General features: G+C 41.3%; 1 protein-coding gene across 3 annotated transcripts in view; it reads left to right on the top strand.

The window, feature by feature from the left end:
* The window catches only part of LOC136882304 (uncharacterized), a 124,999-nt gene that overhangs the window by 29,554 nt on the left and 69,897 nt on the right, over positions 1-25,548 (top strand). For all 3 annotated transcript variants that reach the window (XM_067154878.2, XM_067154877.2, XM_067154876.2), the window contains exons 2-4: positions 15,224-15,270; positions 15,437-15,475; positions 18,001-18,152. In XM_067154878.2, the coding sequence (XP_067010979.2) occupies positions 15,224-15,270; positions 15,437-15,475; positions 18,001-18,152 (238 nt within the window). The remainder of the gene's footprint in view (positions 1-15,223; positions 15,271-15,436; positions 15,476-18,000; positions 18,153-25,548) is intronic.

The following is a 25,548-nucleotide window of genomic DNA, read 5'->3' as shown; positions in this document are numbered from 1 at the left end:
CCCTAAATGCATATCAGTGGTGATTGATTGATTTTACGTGACTGTTGATATATAGCCATAGAACCTCCAGTATTACCCGAAATCCCAGCGACAAGGGCATACATCTTCACTTCAAATTTCTCACATGCATTGACCGGCATTTGATCCGCGGTGGCGTTGGTGAAGCCAGCGAGCTACCATTTCACTCGGTCGTAACGTCCCCAGTGACATTATTACAAGTTGACTCTAGAATTAAACAAGATAAGTAAACTGTAGGAAGTGCAAAATAACAGTACCATTGTCATCTGTTAATTGTATCGCCTTTTTCCGGGAGTATTATCGTCCTGTAAGTTATGCATCAATAAAAAACTTCCTTCGGCTTATTCCAGTTTTTTCTGGGGTTACTAGAACATCCAGGCTCATTTTGGTTTCGAACGGGTTTAAGGCCGGATGCCTTTCCTGGCGCCCCGTGATTTTTGAGATAAAAATCTCAACCCAGAATTCGAACCTCTGCCTTCTGGGTGCTTTTGTGCGGTAATTTCTTTACAGTCGTATGGTCATTGTTATACAGTACGATAATAATTATATTGTATCGTGTAGGAGGATCATTTTAGGGAAAAAAAATAATACTAGTCTAATAATACTTGGCACTTAGAGCCTTGACCTGACGTGGGAATCTAATCCGGAGCCTCAGGATAAGAGACAGGTACGGTACCCCTAAACCACGGGGCCGTCAATAATAATAATAATAATAATAGCGTTATACAAATTGAACGTGTGACCTGATTTTGACTTTTTCGGCCCATCACATTTGCTGTTGCCAATCTGTTGTATTTGTTGTGTACGTAAATGGTACTTAGCGTATTCTTCCTTTTGTTGTGAATATTGAGCTGTAAATAATAATGAGCGTAAGTTTAAGATATTCAGTGTAAAGTGTGCTGCTGTTTCCGATTGGACGAACAAAATGGACGTTTGTATTGCTTGTTCATTGAAAGGAAAATTTTATGGCTTCGCTCAGGCTGACGCAGAACATTCAGGCAAGACCGACTACAATCTAAAGTGCCGGACAGTGTTTTTTAAGAAGTTATGAAGCTTTCCATTTGAAAGCAGGAATTCGTGTAGGTACCGTATTATTTATACGGTCTCTAATATTTCGATTTGATAATAAACAGTTATAATTGACAATTTGATTCCATGATGTATCAAGTTGTGTTACAAAACAAATTGCCATTTTCTGTTCTTTACAGTAACTGAAGACGTTCTTGTTCTCCGGCGCAGTCGCCATTTTGTTCCAGACAGATGCGGAATCTAACTAGCCGATGACTTAATCACGTGAGGTACTTTTTGGGTTCCCATACGACTTGTAGAACAGTTTCGTATTTCTTTGTCTCTGTTGCATCAGCACGATTCATAGTATGCTGTGACTCGGTATTAGATAATTTAGATTCTTCTACAAATATAGCCCAAGAGTTTCTTCCTGGATTTCGAAAACTTTTATCATCACTTCGGCCTTGACAATACGGTATCTCATGTTACTTTCCAAAAGGTCGCGATGAAAGTGACTTTAATAAAACAAGCGATACGGATGTTTAGCATTGACAGCCCACGCTGATTTGTTAATGCGTGGCGTGGTGACCTAGATTTTCCAAACTACCCATTGTTAAACCAATACGACAGAGGAATCCCGAAAGATAGGTTGTGATGAATCATCTTGGTAACAGGCACGGATGTCTGTGAAGGACAAATCTTGGATCTTTGACTCGTACGGTAGAAACTTCACGGATGTTTGACACTGATCGATACTTACAGATCCTACTTTCAGAACAATGTCTACGGTAATTCTGTAGGCCTGTAGCCTAAACGGCTGTCCTTTTAAAGAAAAATTATTTTTGTGCAGAATTTTGTCAATATAATATTATTATATTCCCCCATTTTTCACTGCAGATTGTATGTTAAAAGTTCCCATCATCATCATTATAGTATTAATTTGTAGGAAAATACCATTTTAACCTATAGCAAAGAATGCGATTAAGTGTAAGTTCGCCACTTGTAAACAACAACAACAATCAGCCATTTCAATCATTAAAATGATGTGGCCTCTTTAAGTCGTGGGTATAGGTAGGCCTTCAACAGTCTTCTCCAAGTAGAACGGTCTTGGGCAGATCGCATCCAAGTGGTACCAGCGATCTTCTTGATATCTTTGTCCCATCTGTCCGGTGGTCTTCCTCTAGGCCTTCGATGTTCTCTCGGACTCCACTCCAGCACTAGTTTTGTCCATCTATCATCATTTCTTCGTGCAACATGGCCAGCCCACTGCCATTTTAAGGAGCGTACTCTCTCTAAGATGTCTTTAACCTTTGTAACAGACCGGATGTCATCAGCTCTTTTCCTATCTTTCTTTGTATAGCCTAGCATTGACCTTTCCATGGCTCTCTGCGCGGTCCGCCACTTGTAAAGTAAATAGGTAAATAAATAAATAAATAAATAAATAAATAAAAATGCTAATGATTCTCACCCCCATGGTTGGGGTGGTAGAATTCGTGTACAGTAACCCCGGCCTGTCGTACCAGGCGACCGAAAGAGGTAACTGCGTGGAGCTCTCAATTTGGGAGCGTGGGTTGGGTCCACGGGACTCGTACCCGAGTCTGGCATTGTTTCTACTTAATCATGATAAGCCCCCAATATCATCATCTTACGCGAGTTCTCATGGGTACCGGTAACTCTTCAGGCATTAGATTTGCGAGGCCTTTCATTTTCAGGCACTTGGCGATACCTTAATTCTTCTGGGATTGGAAAGCAGCTCGATTTGTTCTGGGTGATTTCCGACGAAAGAGCAGGGTTACAAAAGTGTTGCGAAGTTTGGGCTGGGAAGACTTGGGAGAAAGGAGACGAGCTGCTCGACTAAGGGGTATGTTCCGAGCTGTCAGTGGAGAGATGGCGTGGAATGACATGGCATTAGTAGATGAATAAGTTAGAGAGGTGTCTTTAAAAGTAGGAAAGATCACAGTATGAAGATAAAGCTGGAATTCAAGAGGCAATTATTCGTTTATAGGAAGGGGAGTTAGGGATTAGAATACTTAAAAAAAATTACTTGCTGTACGTCGCACCGACACTGATAGGTCTTACGGCGACGATGGGACAGGAAAGGGCTAGGAGTAGGAAGGAAGCGGCCGTGGCCTTAATTAAGGTACAGCCGCAGCATTTCCCTAGTGTGAAAATGGGAATCCACGGAAAACCATCTTCAGGGCTGCCGACAGTGGGGCTCGAACCCACTGTCTCCCGAATACTGGATACTGGCCGCGCTTAAGCGACTGCAGCTATCGAGCTCGGTGGAATAACTTACCAAGGGAGATGTTCATTAAATTTCTTTATAACAACAGATAGGGAATCTGCCACCAGGGCGACTGCGCTAAATGCAGATCAGTATTGATTGATTGAACCTAAATTGATTGATTGAAGCAATTTTCCTGCTACATTGTTGTAAATGCGAGAAATATAACATGTTGGGGGGGGGGGGGGTGGAGAAGATTCATTGAGTCCATACTAACATTTATTTACATCAAGTGGAGATAGGTCTTATGGCGACGGTGGGGTAGGAAAGGGCTAGGAGTGGGAAAGAAACTACTGTGGCCTTAATTAAGGCACAGCCTCAGCATTTGCTTGGTGTGAGGATGCTTGTTGCTTGTTGTTTAAAGGGGCCTAATATCTAGGTCATCGGCCCATGGTGTGAGAATGGGAAACAACGGAATACCATCTTCAGGGCTGCCGGGAGTTGAGTTCGAACCCACTATCTCCTGAATGCAAGTTGATAGCTACGTGGCGCAAACCGCGCGGGCATTTGCTCGGTATAATTTTATGCTACACCCGTGTATCGTCTTATGTATTAGTCAAGAGACAGTAGCTCAAAAGGAGTAGGTTCTGTGGATTTTTCTTTCCGAAAAAAGAAAATATAATGTGCGGTAAAACAAACTACTGAAAGTACAAAAATATGCTCTGAATACTGAACAGTACTGAATAACTCTAGAAGTCCAGTAGTTAGCATTGAGGCCTTCTGTTCAGAGGGTCCTGGGTTCGATTCCCGGTTGGGTCGGGGATTTATATGGCGTTTGATTAATTCTTCCGGCACGGGGACTGGATGTTTTAGTTTGTCCCAACACACCCCTCTTCTTATTGACACTACACACTACCAATCACCACAGAACCACGCAATAGATATTGCATCGCTCTACATAGGGTTGGCGTCAGGAATTGCACCCGGCCGTAAAACAGGGCCAAATCCACATGTGCGACACAGTTCGCACCCGTGGCACCACTGGTGTGGGGAAAAGCGGTAGTAAGAGAAGAAGAGGACAATGCCGCCTGAAATCTGCTACTGTAACGACAATGGATGCAGCAAGATGAGTAACAGTTCACACTGTGAGGGAGTCATTTGACATTCATCAGCACTTTAGACATCGCTTAGTTACCCACGCAGCAAAACTCCCGTACTCTTCCTAATCCCCGGATCTCACGACCCCGCATGCCATATATGGGTAATGAAATGGCGTATGGCTTTTAGTGCCGGAAGTGTCCGAGAACAAGTTCGGCTCGCCAGATGCAGGTCTTTTGATTTGACGCCTGTAGACGACCTGCGCGTCGTGATGAGGATGAAATGATGATGAAGACACATACAACCAGCTCCCGCGCCAGCGAAATGAACCAATTAAGGTTAAAATTCCCGACCCTGTCGGGAATCGAACCCGGGACCCCTGTGACCAAAAGCCAGCATGCTAACCATTTAGCCATGGAGCCGGACACCATATATGGGTAATGCTGAAAGAATGAATTTTCCGGTCAGATGGCCCACCGAGTAATTTTCCCGAATTGCGAGAGAAGATAGTCATTCGTACTCGGGGCGGGGGATTTTAAACAACATATACGGGTTTTGAAACAGCCTACAATAAATTAGAATTATGCAAACAAGCATTTGCAAAATAAACAAATGAACTTAACCTATAAAATCTGTGTCAGCTGTAAATGTGTCTCTGTGAATAGCCTATAGGTAACAAATTTACTGAAAACATAAATTGAAATTCTAATTTTTTTAAATTTGCAACATTTTGCACATTAAAAATCAATTTCAGTACACATATAGAAATATTTTCACGTTATCAAGGCGCTAGAAGGTTTTTTAAAATTAAGTTAATACTTAACATTGAAACATATTGTTGCCTCCATTTTTAAACAAACGACGGAAAGCTTTTTGTCGCACTGCACGCACGTTTTATAGCGTGGTCTGCCGACCAGATCGCTATGAATTCACCTTTCGAGTTGTAAATAGTACTGGCCTATCACCTTTCGAGTTGTAAATAGTACTGGCCTAAAACTATTTCAAACTCGTCTTCTTTTTGTAAAATCTATTTGAAGTAGAAAAATAGGCCTACTTGTTACCGGTACTAAAGTTTTTTGTTTTCAGACCTTCCCCCCCTCAGTCCTAACCCCCTCCGAAAAATATCCTGTGTACGGCCTTGAACATGGATATCTTAACCAGGAAACCAGTGTACGTTATATGGATGGAAGAACGACGCTATTTTGGTGGACGGAAAGTATGTTTTTGGAAGATGTAGATGTTGAACGTATTAGAGTAGACCTGTAAAGAGAACCTGTTAACAAAACAATGGCGAATCATTTTAACGGGGAAACAGTAAAATTCTGAACACAAGGATGAGAAAATTGTTTCGTCTTCTAAGTCTAAAATCGTCTATGATTCGATGTTTCTCTGTGTAACTGTTTTTGGTGGCAACCCTTTTTCAGCAACATGTTCGACAATCTACAGGACCTTCATTAACAATGCGTGGGACATGACGACGATGATTACGTTTGTTGTTTAAAGGGACTTGACAGCTAGGTCATCGGCCTCTAATGGTACGAGGTGCTACGAAATGAAACTATAATTAAAACTTCAAAATTTATCCACTGACTGAAGTATAAAACGAATGATGAAAAAATGACTATGAATCCAAAACATCAGTGGGTCCAGTTCACAATGCGTTCTTTTCTGAGATGATGCTTCTTATAAAAAGGGGTCCAAAATCCACGTCACCGGCCCCTCATAAAAGTACTAATCACTGGTAAAGCAGAACCATGGTGTTCCTCCTATAGTGGTACTAATCACAGGTAACGTGCGTGAGACATGGGGGTGTACATTAAACCGCACAAAAATTGGCCGGTAAAGACACATTTATTTTATACAGTACATTCTCGAAAGCCAAAGATATACGTAAACCGTGGATAGCCGGTGGCCGAAGAGGTGTTACCTGGAGTCCTACCATCTCCACGATATGTTCATCCTATAAGAGGATTTTGAAAGAAAGGTTCTGCTACGGCCAATTTTTTGTGGTGCAGTGTATATTTAGAACAAACCACGGGGGTGGCACAAGGTTAGAAGGCGACCTATTACTCAAATGCTCACGGGAAGAAGGTAAAGAACGGTAAAACACGAAGTCAACCAGTATGAAAACTGGCATCTGTTGTGAGTTCTGTCCAAATAGAGAAGGTTTCATTAAGTGCACAAAGATCATTTGGGCGAATATGTACTTTCGCATGTTTGAGTTAGTTTTCCTTCACCGGTACCTTAAGACCACGGCCGCTTCCTTCACACCCCTAGGCCTTTCCCATCCCATCGACACCATAGAACCTACCTTTGTCGGTGTGACGTAAAATAAATTGTAAAAAAAAAAAAAAAATCAGCCTGTAAGTAAAGCGGGTATGGAGTAATACAAGATTGTGAGCGCCTACAAAAAGACCTCGACAATGTTGTGAGGACAGCAGACAATGGTGTGATGATAAACGGAATGAAAAGTCAGGTTGTAAGTTTCAGAGGAAAAATCATCTCCGTTTTGATTACGGCATTGATGGGGTAAAAGTTCCTTGTGGGTATTATTGTAAGTACTTACGTGTTAATATTGCAAAATATTTTCATTGGGGTAAAAGTTAAATATCTCTTCTTATGGTTATTGGGGTATTTAGGGGTTTTAGTAACGATGTAAAGAAGAGGGCTGGTGCCCTATAATTCGGGTATGTTTATAACGTTTGGGACCCTTGTCAAGATGACTTGATTCGAGAACTGGAAAAAAATGCATAGAAATAGGCGATTTCCGATAAGAGTAGCATGACCAAAATGTAAAGTTGGGGTTGGGAAGACATAGGAGGAAGGAGACGAGCTGCTCGACTAAACGGTGTGTTCCGAGCGGTCAGTGGAGAGTGGCGTGTAATTATATTAATAGACGACTAAGTTTGAGTGGTGGTTGTAAAAATAGGAAAGATCACAATATGAAAAGAAAGTTGAAATTCAAGAGGACAAATGTTTTTAATAGGAAGAGGGATTAGTGATTGTAATAATTTACCAAATAAAGTGTTCGTTAAATTTCCAAAGTCTTTGCAGTTTTAAGAAAGGACTAGGTAAACAACTGGCAGGGAAGAATCTGCCACCTGGCGACTGCCCGAAATGTAGATCATTGCTGATTGATCGGGTTTTTTTTTTTTTTTTTTTTTTTTTTTTTAGAAATAGTCATCATTAAGCCTTTCAGGCTTGATTTTTTTTTTCACAACAAGAAATTACTGCTTCTGAAATTAAGCTGCTCAAAAGAGACTATGTGATCACCATCCTGATATAAAATCATATTTTAGATTTTTTAGTGGTATTGATTAAGCCGGCCCTGCGGTGTAGGGGTGGCGTGTCCTTTTCTTACCCGGAGGCCCCGGGTTAAATTCCCTGCTAGGTCAGGGATGTTACCTCTATCTGAGGGTTAGTTCGAGGTCCTCTCAGCTATCTGTGGGTGAGAAGGCGGCCCCGGTCTTGAGAGCCAAGAATAACGGCGGTGAGGATTCGTCGTGCTGACCACACGGCACCTTGTAATCTGCAGGCCTACGGGCTGAGCAGCGGTCGCTTGGTAGGCCAAGGCCCTTTGGGGCTGTTGCGCCATGTAGTTTGATTAGTGGTATTAATCAAATCGGGTGGAGCTGAAAGTTATTTATTTAAATATGCTTGTTTTGCTTTAATCAGAGGTTTGAAAGTTAATTGCAAACAACGGTAGAGGACAGAATTTTGACCGACCGGGTTGGTCGTGCGGTTTGGGGCGCGCAGCTGTGAGCTTGCATTCTGGATATATTGGGTTCGAACCCCACTGTCAGCAGCCCTAAAGATGTTTTTCCGTGGTTGGCAAATGCTGGGGCTGTACCTTAATTAAGGCCACGGCCGCTTCCTTACCACTCTTATCCCTTCCCTATCCCATTGTCGCCAAAAGACCTGTCTGTGTCGGTGCGATGTAAAGCAACTTGCAAAAAATGCCAGTCCTCTTGTTGTAATGAAAAAAAAAAAATCACTGTTCATAATAGACCTTTCAGGACCGTAATACCCGTAGTGGCGGATCCAGAAAACATCGTAGAGAAGGGGTCTCTTCTGTTCTCCAACGTCACACGGCCATGCTATCGCCAGTAGCAGCCAGTAGTGACGAGGTGATCGTGAGTCATGTTGCTGTGCTCCAAGTACGAGAGCTCCGTGTAATGTTACTGACGTGTACAAACACGTTTTGAACTCTGCGTCTTCCGACGGACCTTAGCCACTCTTCTAGCTGTTGTGGATGACTCAGCAGCCTGCTGCGTATTCTTTCATTTGCGGTTTCTCCTGCACGCATTGTATTTGACTTCGTAAACTTCGGCGGTTCGAGAACTAGTCGAACAAGAAAAGAGTATGAGTTCGAAGCCCGGCCACACGGGATCAAGTGTACAACGAAGTAATGTTCCTTAATAATAATAATAATAATAATAATAATAATAAGTCTTCTTCCCCGGACGGGTTGGCCGTGCGGTTAGGGACGCGCGGCTGTGAGCTTGAATCCGGGAGATAGTGGGTTCGAATCCTACTGTTGGCAGTCCTGAAGATCGTTTTCCGTGGTTTCCCATTTTCACACCAGGCAAATGCTGGGGCTGTACCTTAAGGCCACGGCCGCTTCCTACCAACTCCTTGGTCTTTCCTATCCCATCGTCGCCGTAAGACTTATCTGTGTCACTGCGACGTAAAGCCACTAGAAAAATGTCTTCTATCGCTTGTTCCACACGTTTGGCGTCGCGGGTGCGAACTGTGTTGCACACGCGGATTTGGTCTTGTTTTTACGGCGGGATGCCCTTCCTGACGCCAACCCTATGTAGAGGGATGTAATCACTATTGCGCGTTACTGTGGTGGTTGGTAGTATAGTGTGTTGTTTGAATATGAAGAGGAGTGTGTTGGGACAAACACAAACACCCAGTCCCCGAACCAGAAGAATTAATCACACGCGATTGTAATCCCCGACTCGGCCGAGAATCGAAATCGGGACCCTCTGAGCCGAAGACCAGTACGCTGACCATTCAGCGAAGGAGTCGTACAATAAATAATAATAATAATAATAATAATAATAATAATAATAATAATAATAATAATAATAATAATAATAATAATAATAATAATAATAATAATATGACGATGATTTTTAGTCCGATTAACTACTTTTGCAGTTTTCAGTGACGCTGAATTGCCATAATTTTGTCCTGTATGTATTTTTACCTTTTTAATTAGCTGACACGAGGCTGTCGTATTTGAACGCCTTCATATACGACCAGGCTGAACCACGGTATCCGCTGCCTGGCGTAAACGTAGGGGTAGTCTACCCTCAGGGGTCACATTTGGTAGCATTAGTTTATGAACACAGAGTATCTAGCTGAGTCTGGCATTCATCATCATTTACCACTGATCTGCGTTTAGGATTGTCACCCAGGTGGCAGATTCTCTATCAGTTGTTTACCTAGCCTCTTCTTAAAGAACAAAGAATGATATTTATCAGGCATCTCCCTTGCTACATTTTCCCAATCCCTAATTCCTCTTCCTTTTTCTTTCTTTCTTGATCCGCTTACCGTCCAGGGTTGGTTTTTCCCTCGGACTCAGCGAGGGTTCCCACCTCTACCGCCTCAAGGGCAGTGTCCTGGAGCGTGAGACATTGGGTCGGGGATACAACTGAGGAGGAGGACCGGTACCTCGCCCAGGCTCTTGAACAGGGGCGTTATGGGAGGGGGCGGGAAGATTGGAAGGGATAGAGAAGGAAGCGGCCGTGGCCTCGAGTTAGGTACCATCCCGGCGTTTGCCTGGAGGAGAAGTGGGAAACCACGGAAGACCACTTGTAGGATGGCTGAGAAGGGAATCGAACCCTCCCTCTACTCATTTGACCTCCCGAGGCTGAGTCGATCCCGTTCCATCCCTCGTACCACTTTTCAAATTTCGTGGCAGAGCCGGAAATCAGAAAAGGTCCACGAAGTGTCCACTAATCCCCCATACCCGAATTCTGCAACTTGCCATTCAGGTAGACAAACAGATGCTGTGGAGGTAGAGAAGAGCATAGTAGTGGTGAACCTAGTGCCGAGAAAGTAAGGAACTGAAAATTGCTGCTAGACGTTTTAAAATGAAGATGGAGAGCAGTGTTAAAGTAATGTATAGTGAAAGGGGTCAGACACTCGTTTTTTTTAACTTTACATTCAAACATTATAGAAATGTGAAATCTGCTGAGGATCAGGGTTGGATATACTCGAAGAAGGAGAACTATAACTGCAAACTCTTAACACAGGAATGATCATGTTTTGTCTACGCGCGTGGGAAATTACTGCTCTTGATCCATCTTGAGAAGAGTACAAACAGATTCTTACATTCAGCTAAATATTGTTGGCTCTGGTTTCATACCAAAAACTGAGAAGAAAATTAAAGAACATCCAGAAGAAGATTGTACAACGGCAAAATGGTGAAATGTGTTTCGCACAAAGTTTACATGTTATTGTTTGCTTAAAAACATCTTCTGCATAACAGTACTTTCAATTGAAGCTCGTTATTATATGGCTTGCTGATGTGATGTGGGGAGTGGCCAAGAGAAAATCGCAGGTCTGCTGCTAGTTGCTGAGTTCGTGTTCTGGCAGTAGGGTCAGTTCTGGGCAAGTTGCGGAGTTCGTGTGAGCCGAATTCTCTATAGAGTTCTATTACCTAGAAATGTATGCCTATCCACCCATTTTTCCACCTCACAACTTCGTCAAAGTCATTTTGGAGTTGCTCACAATCCTGTAATTTATTTATTAATCTGTACAAAAAACCTTACCTGTAATGCCTGTTATTTACTCATATAATTCATATACGCCTGATCGTTAAGGCACGAAGTGTATATGGTCTGACGTCATGGTTTAGCCAGTTCGAGTCCTGTTGGTAAGAAAACTTCGGTATCAGAATGTTGACCGGCAGGGTACGGGAGGTGGTGATATATAATTTCTAATAATTAGATTGCATGCCAGAAGCCTGGAATCAATTCCAAACATTTCCAGTGTTCATATGGAACGAGGGCATAATTAGAAATAGGAAGGGACTTCCCCCTCTCAATATCAATATCAGTCCTTTCCATTTCTAATTGTGTAGTTTGTCAATACGGATATGAAGATCATAGATTACGAGGGCATAAGACGCTGTTAATGGAGATTTGCCGTCGGTTGGTGCTGTTCAACTACGTACCTATCTGTCTACCATATATCATATCATCCATTTCATCTCATTAATTCCTCTGATGATATTGAGGTCTGGAAGGGCATGCAATTGTAAATACTTATTATGTAGATTCATCTCGCATCATACCGGACCCTGTGGGGAAACAGAACAAGGGTTGAACATACATTTACACTCATATCATTTATATACATAAGAAAACACGAAGGTCCTGTAATACTGTCTTGTGGAACTTCCCTGTTAATCATTACAAGATCAGATAATGTTTCACCTACTCTATTTTTCAGAGTTCTACTTTCTAGAAATGTATCCACCCATGTTTAGTCTAATGGATAGGTCAGTGGCGATACATTACATTCGACCTGAATCTAAAATATCTACTATTTTTTGCTGGAATCATACAAGTTGAGCCTCACTGGAATAACCTATCCTAAACCTGTATTACCTTCTATCAAATCAGTTAGTAATTTCACAAATGTGAAAGGTGCATTGCTTCCATTTACTTTTGCCAGCATCCTCGCTGTTTCCTTTCCTGTCCAACATTCCTTTGACAGATCTTGTTCTTTTCTGAGACTAGGTTTGCGAGGTCCACATCCTTACATTTCTTTTGTAGATTCATTCAGTCTTCAAAATGTTGGTACTCTTCCAATTTTTTCCTCTGATTAATGGTAGAGAGGATAGTACTCCACTTGTTCTTCCCCGTAAACCAATAATCAGGACCACATATTGCTTGTTTTGGTATGATCACATTATTGTTAGAAGCACGTATGCTTCATCAAGGATGTTATAGATTTTCAAGACTGTATTTAGAAAGACCCAGTTTATGAATAATAACAGCAACAACAATGTGATGGAGCATGGGAACAAAAGCTTAATGGATCAACATAAAATGTCTTCAAGATTGCCATCAAAACTGGCCTCCATGTATCTTGTGCAAAAATATGCAGTACACGGGCTCCAAGAGCTCTAACCTGGAATCACTTGTAACAAAATGTGGCAACATAACACAAGTTGAGCAGTTTAAGTACTTAGGTGAAATCCTTGGGAGCACTGGCAGTGAAGGAGTAGCCGATAAAAACCGTGTAGAAAAACTACTTAAAGCCTATACAAATACCTGGAACTTCTACAACAAAAAATCACTTTCTACCAAAGCCAAACTTCAACATTACCACACATTTTTTCTCCCAGCGGCACTCTACGTGTTCAAGATGTCGCCACTAACCATCAACATCAAGGATATCGTGAAAATGGAATGGCAGATACCGAGAAAAACATTTGGACCCAAGTTTTAAGTTGGTATCTGGGTGCAGAAAAGCTCGGAAGAACTCAATTCATCATCTGAGCAATTCACTTCAGTTGCACGCAAATCACGTATGAAATTCTACAGACTTTTTTTTCCTACTTGTTTTATGTTGCACTAACACATTGAAGGTTTTCGGTGACTGAAGGATGGGAAAGGGCTAGGATTGGAAAGGAAGCAGCCATTGCCTTAGTTAAGGTACAGCCCCAGCATTTGCCTGGGTGAAAATGGGAAACCACGGAGAACAGTCTTCAGGATTGCTGACTGTGGGATTCGAATGCAAGCTCACGTCAGCGCAACGTGAACCGCACGGCCAACTCTGATCTACGGACATTTAGCACGAATTAATGAATCATGATTGACCAAGAAAATACTTTCTGTCTTCAATGGAACACGACAAACCAAAGTATGCTGGCTAGTAGATACACAAGATCATCTTACAGAAGTCGATACTGACCCACCGACAATGACAACAAGGACTATATACAGGCAAAAGATTAACACTCATAAGTTCGCACCCAAGAATCCAGTGGCAAGAAGCTTCAAGCAAAACAACTCATGGACACAAGAAAAATTACAGGCCCTTATTGAGATGAAGGACTTTTGGGGAAAATAACAAGAAGGTCAAGATGAAGAATATGAGTGCTATGTAATATAATGGTCCTACATGCTGCTTAGAGGGCTAAACACATATGTGTGTGTGTGTGTGTGTGTGTGTGTGTGTGTGTGTGTGTGTGTGTGTGTGTGTACGAGGGCAAGTCAATAAGTATCTGCAATCAATTTTTATAATTTATTACAAAAAGAGTACACACTTTATATTGATATTTTTCAACATTGTCACCATGCTTTTAAATACATACGGTCCACCGTTTCACAAGCTTTCTGATACCATCTGCAGAAAAAAAAAGTTTTTTGGTTGCGCAGCAAGCCACGTATGCACCATTTCTTTCACCTGTTGATTGGAGCTGAATCGACAGCCTCTTAGAGCATTTTTAAGTGGACCAAACAGATGATAATCCAATGGGACGTGATTGGGACTGTACGCAGGATGCTCCAACACCTCGGAATGCAGCATCTGAAGAGTTTGAGCGGTGTGGGCGCTGGTATATGGACGCGCATTGTCATGCAACAAAAAAACTCCTTCCGACAATCAACCTCTGTGTTTGTTGTGAATTGCAGGTTTCATCTTGTGTACCAGCATATCACTGTTTACTGTTTCCCCCTTTTCCTGGTAATGTTCCAGGATTGGACCTCGAGTCCCAAAACTCTGTGAACATCACTTTTCCTGCAGAAGGTTGACTCTTGAATTTATTTTTGTCTGGGGATCTGGAATGCTTCCATTCCATGCTCTGACGTTTGCACTCTGATTCAAAGTGGTGAACCCATGTTTCATCTCCAGTGATGATCCGTTTCAGGAATGTTTCACCCTTGTTAGCATGATGGTCTAGTAGGTGCTGACAGATTCTCACACGATTACGCTTGTGCTCTTCACCGAGTTATTTTGGAACCCATCTCGAATAGAGTTTGTGAAAGTTAAGCCTGTTATGCATGATTTCATTTTCAGAACCATGGCTAATGTTCATGTGGTTTGCCGCGTGATCAAGTCACTCGTCTGTTATTCTGGATCATATTATGCACTTGTTCAACATTGGCATCAGTTACAGCTGCAGATGGATGCCCTGATTTTTGTTCATCCTTCACGCTCGTATGACCCCTTTTGAACTGTTCAGTCCACTGGTAAACACTTCACTGTGGCAAAACATTGTCCCTGTATTGTGCTGAAAGCCTTCTGTGAATTTCCACTCCTAGTACACCCTCAGACCACAAAAAACTGATTATAGAAGGCTTTTCTTCCTTGTGCAAACAGAGAGTGTCGCGGCCATTTTTATGTCCCAACAGCGCAAGCTGTACTGATCTGATAACGCTATAACCTACCACAAAGGTAGACAACATTGCCATCTAGCAGCTGATGAGCATACAATGCCATAGAGCCAACCTAAAGATAATTAAAGCAAAATAGCAGATAGTTATTGACTTGTCTATGTATATATGGAGCAACAATTTTTGTAACGGCTAAACCTATTCAAATTAGAGCTGTATGTATGAATATTGGCAGTGTGTAATTAAAAAGGATTTGTGTGGCAGTAATAAATTATTAAAGAATAATTTAGTCTTTTATTTGGATCCTCTCGATCTCCCAGTGGTGAGAGTGGTCAAGCACTCAACAGCTTGCATGTCTTCAGGTGTAGTGGTAGTCTGTGCTGTTCCACACATATTTTTCCTAATGTGGAGAGTTGTTCAAAGTAATTCAGTTTTTAAAGGGTTGTTGTATTTTTTGTTAGTATATAACAATTGTTCGTTTTGACTACAGGCATTATTGTTATTTTTGTTCCAGGATCAATGATTCATGTCACGGCTTTTGTATTTGCGGCCGTTGCTATGGTAAGTACTTGAAAGTTAAACAGGGACTCTGTAAATAGTGTAGAAGATATGATTGTTGTCATTTGTACAGCTTGTTTTTTGTTATTCATATCAGTTGGCACTTTAAAATGTAGTTATCTTGTGCATTATTATATTATTTTATCATCTAATTAATTATTATTTTCAGGCAAATACCGGTGTGGACGGTGCTCCATTCCCTCGGGAGGTACGTAGCTTGAATATTTTCATAATCTGAAATGGTAGAGGTTTTTTGTTATTTCCCCAGTGACATTGTGACATAGATCTATTTCTCAAAACAAGTACGATGGTAGTATGAATTAAATTAGTAGTAAGCAGTATACAGCTAATATAGATGTTGATTCGCATAGAGAACCTGAAATATTTGTCCCGAATGAGTAAATTTATAATACCAGTATAGTTGGTCCATTATTATAAATTTGCCAGCTCATTGGTTGCGAGCGTTTTGCCCCAGTGTGCTAAGTTGGGCTCATCAGTTGGTAAATAGCACACCTACCAAGACGCATGGGTAGTGCATACTGTGGAGGCTACTATGCAGGCTGCTTGGAGCCACAGGCAGTGCCCGTGCACTATGAGAGACTTTGTCTCATTTTCAAAAATTTCAAAAACTTACGAGCCCAGCTTAGCACACTGGGGCGAAACGCTGGCAACCAGAAATGAGGAAAATATATAATGTCCAATAATGAACCAACTTTACTGGCAGTATACAGGTAAATACAAAGTATACAAGTGTTATTTTTTTATATTCACCTATTCAATACAAAGAGATCTTTTTTTTAGAAATTAAATATTATTATAAAATGTTAAGGGACATGTTTTGCCCACATTAAGGGCATCATCATCCTCAAACTCAAACCTGTATGGTGTTCTTACAAGTCGTAAAAGGAGGATATCAATGTAGGTGTTTGTCTAAACATAAAAATTATTAGAATATCCTTGGTTAAAATCGTAGTATCAAGCTGCATGTCATAGGTTCACACAATTATCCTAAAACCTGTTTGGGGTAGAGCAATAAAAAGCTCGATCTTTATAATGAAACAGAAATGTGTTTCCTTCAATACTCCTTTACTTTTTCTTATCCTCCAATGTATTGAATAGGTGATATTATTAATAAACTAATTAGCATCCTACAGATATCACCTAAAATGTACACAGAAAGAACAATGTCATTAACTCATTATAGTAAGATGTAATAAATATTCTGTAAATGTTATCCTTCATTGGCCTTTCGGCTGCAATATATTATATTATATTATATTATATTATATTATATTATATTATATTATATTATATTATATTATATTATACAGGGTTTCCATAAAAGAACTCCGGGGTTTTGAGGCAAAATATTGTAATGAAGTAAAAAACTTATATTAATGTTTAATACATGGTTGGAATGGTTGCATTTTCAATATTTTACAACAATTTAATAAAGTTCAATATGAGCCCCTTTATTGGCACAGCACACATCGTAACGGTATTCCACCTCTTCCCATGTCCTGGCCAGCAATGTCTGGGGGGATGGTTGCCACACAATTGATTATTCGTTCCCTGAGATGGCCAAAATCACGAATTTTCTCCGCATACACAAGATTCCTGATATGCCCCCAGAAGAAAAAGTCCAACGGAGTCATATCAGGGCTCTTTGGAGGCCATGGAATAGGTCCTTCCCTTCCAATCCATCTGTTGCCGACTCGAGCGTCAAGTACCTCATGCACATGCAAACTGAAGTGTAGCGGTGCCCCATCTTGTTGGAAATAGACTAAACCCTTCTCCGCCTTCTTAGGGCTTCGAAGGCATGAAGCTTGGATTCTGTCCACGTTCTCTTGTGACACCCGGCGACTTTTGTTTTAAAACACTTCCTGTTTGTTTGAAAGCACTTAACTATTGGCGAATGGTTTTAGCCGTAGGCGGTTCAACACCATAATTAAGTCGAAAGTTTCTTTGTACCGTAACAACAGAATGAGTTTCTATTAGCCAAATAACACATTGAGCCTTTTGTTGCAGCCTCGCCATAGCGCGGCGATCCAGACAGCACTGACTGCCGCTACATTGTTTCAAGGTCAACGCTCCGCAGCACTGCCAACTGTTGATGAAAACATTCCCAATTGGTACGAGTAAAACTTGATGAGCTACTCGTTTCAGAGAAATTAACTACATTTTGCTATCTTCTACAGTTATTAAGATATGAATTTTTAAAACCCTGGAGTTCTTTGGAAACCCTGTATTATATTATATTATATTATATTATATTATATTATATTATATTATATTATATTATATTATATTATATTATATTATATTATATTATATTATATTATATTATATTATATTATATTATATTATATTATATTATTCAAAATATTTATCAGCATGACCAACACTGTAACACTCATATGCCCAGTTCACATTGTTTCTGACCACCCTGTAGGGCCTATACTAAATTGTAGAATCAGTTATATTCACAGGTGGACCATTATTAGCCCTGTTTCTCACAGGTTGATGAATAAAATCATATAACTCTGTAACTATTTGTTTCCAGCTCTATGTTTTTATTATCTTTTATTCTTCTCTCTCTTATAAGGGGATTCCATTGCTGAAGTTATGCCCAGAGGTTTTGTTACACCCTGATGTGTGACTGGATTGGACACTTATTTGGTCCTTTTCCATTCTCATGACTTTCAGAATCTAATATTTGATTCTGTTTCACAGTGCGAAGCTGATCATCAGTGTGTGAATGGATTCTGTTACACTGCAGTTGGAAAATGTACCCCATGCATCGACTGTTCGGTGTACTTGAGAAATGCTCCCGCATGGAACTCGTGTGCTAAATCTGCTCAGGAATGTGGATCTTGTATGAGTGGGTAAGTGTCAGATATAATTGAGAATGTCTTAAGTTCATCCACGTGCGTCGAGTGTCAAGTTTGTCTACATTCAAGTGTTGGTCAACGTGTTAAAAGCTTTTCTGGAACACTTCGCCTAACTTAGAGTGCTTTCAGATATATCGTGATCACCCATGATCTTCAATAATCGCAACAGTACAAAATCGTGATAGTCATTTTCATCAGTGTGTATCTTAGCTGTATGTTCCCCCAAGGTAGTTGTTGAAAACTGTATTGCATGCTTCGGAAGCTTACAGCTCAGTATGTTGGGTGGCCTGTAGTAACAGGGGTCTGGGAGGAGTATATTTTCAATCCAAACTCCCGATGTGTGGGCTGCCTTCTCTTTTTTTATCTGCACAGTGGAACAGTTTACTCTAAATATAGGCAAATGCTACAGGTTCATATTAAAAGGAAGCTGCCTCTGTGGACCAGTGGTAGAGTCCCACGATAGCGGGTTCAAACCCGGCAGAGGTAGTTGGATTTTTGAAGGGCAGAAAAATGTCCATTCAACTTCATGTCGTAAGATGTCAGCATGTAAAAGATCTCTGGTGACACATTTAGTGTTTACCCAACAAAATTCTCAGCCACAGATGCCCAAGAGTTTCGGTTTAATCTGTCTGCCACCTAGTAGGCCTAGAGTAAAACTGACTGTCGATATTGATGAGCAGACAGCCAGATGGCGTCAAATTGAAATGTCTGCACATGGTAGCTGAGCCCATACAATTATTATATTAGAAGAAAAACAAGTCTTTCTGTCATTTGCTAGGTGGGGGCAAAATAATTGTGAATGTGGGAGGGGTTTTTGTTTATGTTATTATTTCCAGTACATTAGAAAAATTCCTGGTTTCATATTATTTATTGAATAGAGCAGGGGCATTATTGTAATAATGAGTTGGTGGATATGCTGTGCTTGTATGGGGAAGGTTGATACAACCAGAGACGTGCAGGCATCTTATGTACTGTCAATTGTTGTATTGTGAGAGGCAACAGCATGTAGAGCAGAAACTACAGGAGCATGGGACACTGCACATATTGACTTGCTCGTTATGTGTGCAACACAGGCCTCCTGACAGTGTTAATCAATTAGAGAGCCCTTAGCTACAAACTCTCATACCAGCACTAGAGCAGTGGCTAGAACATTGGAATCTGAATCCCGTAAAGGTACATCAAGTTCTTAAACGGGATCTAGGGTGTCATCTGTTTAAAAGACATAACTTCATAAAACTGCAGCCTGGTGACTGCGACCATTACTCAAGGTTTTAGAGTAGATAGTCCGGAGGCACAGATAAAGTAGAGATGTTGCCGACACATCGGGAGTTTGGATGGAAAAATCTATTTCTCCAAAGCACGTATTGCCTTAGGTCACCCAGCGTACTGAGCTGTTTATATCTGAATCACACGGAACATCATTATTCAATATTCAGACTGGATAGATTAACCACTGAACACCCACGTTCATGAGACAAATCTGCGTACATTTCATTTTCTAAGTAAACATTAGTCAAAACTTCACATTGGTTAATTGTTCAATTAGCACCCTAAACTAAGTCGTCATATAGAAAGGCAGGATTGTGAAAAGGAACACATAATTGGGTGTATGCAATAAGAGGTCATCATAGTAAGAGGGATCAGTAGAAAAATGAGGACAAATGTGAAAATACAAAAGGTCAACGACAATCTCCACATCTTCATACACTGCCTTCTTCACATAGATAGGCTCTCATTATGTCCCAGTTTTTCTATATTTTGCATACTCATTGAGGGGCCATCCTGACAGATTTTCGGTCTTGAAGTGGGAAGTGTAGGATCAGAACAAAGCTGAATAAACATAGGAAAAGGGAAGAGACATACAATGAAGATGAATGCAGGTGGGAAAAGTCTAGGAACAGTGGACAAACACACAAGGAGAAAAGGATCTCAGATGGCTTAGATTGACAAGGAAAGAGCCCATGAAGACTTTTCTTTTCCCACACATGTGGGGTCGCGGGGGCCAGCTGTGTCGCACATGTGAATTCGGCCCTGTTTTATGGCCAGATGCCCTTCCTGGTGCCATACCTAATACGGAGATATGTAATCGCTGTTGCTTGTTTCTGCGGTGTTTGGTAGTGTGGTGTGTCATCTGTATATGAAGTGTAGAGTGTCGGAACAAACACAAACAGTCAGTGCCCGAGTCAGAAGAATTAATCAGAGGCGATTACAATCCCTGACCCTGCCAGGAATCGAACCCCGGAGTGTCTGAACCAAAGGCCTCGATGCTGACCATTTGTTCAAGAAATCTGACGGGAGAGCCCATCAAGACTGATCAAAATATCTGGACATCCCTCTCTACGTGTAAACTAGAGTCTAGATGCTGCAATAACTATTGCTGCTAAAAAAAAGACATCTGAGTGTTCTGTGTTGTTCGGTGCTTACGGGATGCCTGCAGATTGGGTGGAGCAATGAAGCTGTGCAACTTTGAACATGGTGTATCGCTCGTGGGATTCCTGCGCCCTAGGTTGAAACTTCACGGGATAAATAAACACTCTGGTAGCAAAGAGAACTGTATTGAAAGAATGTGAAGATTACGTACATACACAGTTTACAATTATGAGGACGGTTTGAAAAGTTCTCGGAATCACCGCTAGATGTCGGTGCTAGAGCAACGAGGTTCCCACGCAATAATCACACATCCTTTGTGAGTGAACACGTGGGGCGACAGTGCTCTAGCTGCAGGAGTGTGGTAGTGATGACTCTTTGTTGTTGTTCCTGCGTAGTGATTTGTGACAATGGAAAAAACTGAGATTCGAGCAGTGATTACATACTTTGTAAAGAAAGGTATGAAAGCAAAGGAAATTCATGCCGACTTTCAGAACACACTGGGGGACTCTGCTCCTTCATTTTCAACTGTTGCCAAGTGGACCAGCGAGTTTAAATTTGGTCGGGTGAGCTTGGATGATGATCCGTGTAGTGGACGGCCAAAAAGTGTTACGACTCCAGAATTTATCGCAAAAGTGCATAAAATGGTCGACTGAAAGTGCGGGAGATTGCTGAAGCTGTAGGGATGTCTTCTGAATGGGTATATTATATTTTAACCGAAGAATTGGGTATGAAAAAATTATCCGCAAGATGGGTGCCGCGGTTCTTGACATTGGACAATAAACGCACCAGATTGGAAATGTCCGGACAAAGTCTGGCCCATTTTCAGTGCAACCAACAAGATTTTTTGCGCCGGTTTGTGACTACAGATGAAACTTGGGTCCACTATTATACCCTAGAGACAAAACAGCAGTCAAAGCAGTGGAAACATGCTGATTCACCACCACCACCACCACCACCAAAGAAAGCAAAGGCAGTGCGTTCGGCCGGAAAGGTCATGGCCTCAGTTTTCTGGGATGCAAAAGGCATTCTGCTGATAGATTATCTTCCTACTGGCCAAACAATTATGGGGCAATACTATGCAAAACTCCTAGACCAACTACAGGAAAAGATATGCGAAATAAGGCCTGGTTTGGCAAGGAAAAAGGTCATCTTTCATCAGGACAACGCTCCGCCGCACACAAGTGTTATTGCCATGGCAAAACTTCATGAACTGGGGTACGAATTGTTGCCACATCCACCTTATTCACCTGATTTGGCACCATCAGACTTTCATCTATTCCCCAAGCTGAAAATTTTCCTCGGTGGACGGAGATTTTCTACAAGGGAAGAACTGACAGCTGAATTGGAGAGGTATTTTGCAGGCCTGAAGGAATCTCATTTTCGAGATGGGATCAAGGCATTGGAACATCGTTGGACCAAATGCATTAGTCTACAGGGAGACTATGTTGAAAAATGAAAGCAGTTCCACCGAGGTAAGATACTTAATTCTAGTACATTCCGAGAACTTTTCAAAGCACCTACGTAGTTTGAGCTTGTTTTTCCATACTCTACAACTACATACAGTAACTGAATTAAGCAGCCTGGTGCTCCAGCAATGCACATTCCTAGTGCTGAAATGTCATCTTGCATGGCCATGTCCTCTTGCCCTCATGGCTTCTCAACCACACTATAAAGTACTGCCAACACAATGACACAAAAATCAAGATATAGCCAGCTGTGCCACAAAAAAATACTTGCACAATAAACGTCCTCGAGTCCAAACACATGGATTATTATTAGTTGCCACATCAGTAAGCAGCGAGTCAGGACCATTTCCACTCTTTCTTCAGTTGTCTAGTTCGACTGTGGACGTGATTGAGGAGTGGAAATAGAAAGGGGACAACCATAATAAGTCCACAGCTGGGAAGGCAGCTTGTGTTGATTGACAGGAACCGACTAGCATTGATAAGGACAGTATGGGAAAATTATACAATAACATTACCCGTGAACCCATTGCCACTAATTGTGCAGCTAGTCCACGACTGTGTATCAAGAGATACGAGGATTATGGTTAGGAGCTCAGATATCCCCTCGCTCATAAACTGCACATTTTGCTGATGGGACGCCAAGCGTGACTGGTCTGTCGCTATTGGGAGACATGATTTGGAGTGATGAATTACACTGTTGGGGTGAATTGCAAGAGAACAATACATGCCTGTTTGTATAATGAAATTGGGCAAAGGAGAGACCTGGTCTTCTTGTTATACCACAGAGCATGTGAAAGGCGGAAGGATATAATGATATTTTGACCAGCTGCGTATTGTCTATGGCAGAAGACCAGTTTGGAGCTGATCACTCCCTGCCATAAAGCGGAGTCTGTTTGCGAGTGGTTTGTGGAAAATAAGGTTCCACAAATGAACTAGCCAGCCTGGACACCCGACCTCGGTCTTGTCGAACACTTCTGGGATGGACCAGAATGGCAACTGTTTTCCAGACTCCAGTGATCCACATTACTCTGTTTACTACAGTGCTGCAGAAAGAATGGTCTGCCCTTTCCTGATATGTTACGTCAGCTGGTAGCCGCTCTCCCTCAGAGTTTCATCTGTAATGGAGGCCAGTCATGGACCCACCCCATATTAATATCCACTGTTCTGTTCTTTTGTATCCCGTTTAATTCCCTTCTGGGCAGGGGCCTACACCAACTTCTTCCAGAGTCCTCTGCTATATGTAGTCCTCGCCCAAACTGGTCCGGCAACCTATTTCAGGACATCTCTGGGGTACCATTCAGTTATCACCTCTGTCCACTTCACAGGGCCCATTCTTGTTATATAACCTGCTCATCTCCATTTTCGAGCCCAGATTTCTGTTCTGGTTTTGCACCTAATTTGTGATCTTGCAGACAGTTTTTCAGGAAAATTCATATCAAACAAGCTTCTTTTGATTATTCCTTTGTAAACACACTGTTTATTTAACTGTTTGTTTATTAGAGAAAATTCCCAGCACAGCATGGAATACACACATGTTGAATGTTCTCCTTTTGACATTTGTAGGAAAAAAAATTTTTACTATCAAAATTGATCAGAACCCTCGCTAAGTATTCTCCATTATTAGGCAGTGTATCCGAGAAACACTTACAGAACAGTATTAAGTTGTCCAGGTGCTTTTGACCAGATGGTGTATGCAAAAAACAGTAGTGTATAAAGATATGGAGATTGTCCTTGTTCTTTTCTGTTTTCATGTTTGTTCTCATCTCCTCTTTCTGTTGTTTCCTTTACCCTACAGTGACCTGTCATTGTGTCTATCCTGCTGCATGTTCTTTTTTCATATTCCTCCCCCCCCTCTTTAGGCGACTTGATATAGCACTCTTTTGTTCTTAGCGATTCATTAGCACTCTAAATTAGGGTAGCAAGTCGTTTGCTGTGGTACTGTTATTGTCATCTGGATTAAGTGTCGCCATTGGCAGTCACCGAGATATCAGGTTGGTTCAACAGGTATGTTAATAAGCTAGGAATAGTGAAGCTATCGTAACATACATTAATTTTATAAGTGTTACTAGTGTGACGTCCCTTTTGTTGGGATCGAATGGACATGTTTTGCCGTTCCATGATGATTTCAGGAAGTGCGTCGGAAAGAAGCTGTTGGGAGTGAATTGTACATGTGTGGAGCACTGAACGTGAGGCCGTTCCTAGCGAATAGTTCATGCGGAGATCGTACGGAACATTGGCCTCCGGGGTTCAAAACCCCGTGATGCTTATGCTGGGCCAGCCGTTCAGAATAGACATGTACTCTGGTGAGTTACTCTCGAGGAGAGTGCATCCAAATGACAAAGAATACATCCAGGAGATTTTACCCACAAAAGTTATTGCTACTGTGGATCAGTTTCCTTTAAAACCCTCCAGATTAACCCATTTACATTTTTTTTAAACATTTGATTCTTCTGTTGGAATTAGGGTCCCAGATATTGAGAATATGTATTATAGATGATAAAAAATGAAATCTTGACTATTATGTTCGCACCGGAGTTTAGTGTTACTTTACCTTCCCGTCGTCAAATAATCCCTGTACCCTAATTTTAGGAAGGAAAACTTTGAAGAAAAATTGTTTTTTATTTCCATAGCTTTCTTAAATATTCACAGATGTATTGAAAATACAGCAACTCAAAAAATTATGAAGGAACTCATTGCATTATAAATTTCATTATTGTTATCCAGCAGCATTTTAAAATTTACTGGGGTCTGGTCTGCATGACAAATTTGCGAGAATAAATACAGATTTCTTTGGTGCGTACCAATAACAAATCTCTGGAAATCTTCAATCTTTTCTTTGTAATTGACCGGGAGATGTTGCGCAATGCTAGTTTCCTTATGAAAACTGAAGTAATTTCTTTCAAAAACACGTGTGAGCCATCTGCACTGGACCATACCCTGAAACTGTCTGTATTCATGGTGTAGATTTCAATTCCCATAGGAAACTTTAAATACTTGTCCTGCATGGGTAAATGAGGCCTTGACATTACCTGTGCAGTGGCCTCCACTATATACACTTGACACGAGTCTTGGTAGGTATGCTAGTTGCCAACTGATGAGCCCAGATTGCCACACTGGGACAAAATACTGGCAATCAAGAATGAGTTGGCTGGAAAATTTATAATATTCAGTAATGGACCATTTGTATTAGAATTATGTCTCTTTTCAATGACATTTTTGATTTCTGGAAAATTAACTTTTTGTCCGCAAAATGTCTGGCGGTGACCAAGACAAGCATTGTTTTTCCTTCAGTCCTGTACTGTACTGCAGATCTTGTTCACATTGTACAGTACTTCTTTCTGCAGCGTGATTACCAATTTTCTCTACCTCTTCAATAAATTGGAGATTTTCTTTAGGCGTGAACGACCTTACATGAGAGTTTACACCAGCCATCCTAAACATGTGCTACCACTTGAACTGATGCCATGGAAGTGACGGGATGTGTACAAGGACCTTCATCTCGCTTGTAGCGGGAACAAAGTTGCCAACAAAGTGGGCGAAAATATACCAGTGTC

The sequence above is a fragment of the Anabrus simplex genome, chromosome 10 (assembly GCF_040414725.1).
Source record: "Anabrus simplex isolate iqAnaSimp1 chromosome 10, ASM4041472v1, whole genome shotgun sequence".
Lineage (NCBI taxonomy): Eukaryota > Metazoa > Arthropoda > Insecta > Orthoptera > Tettigoniidae > Anabrus > Anabrus simplex.
Note: the sequence above shows the minus strand (reverse complement) of the source record. Positions and strands in the feature narration are given on the sequence as shown.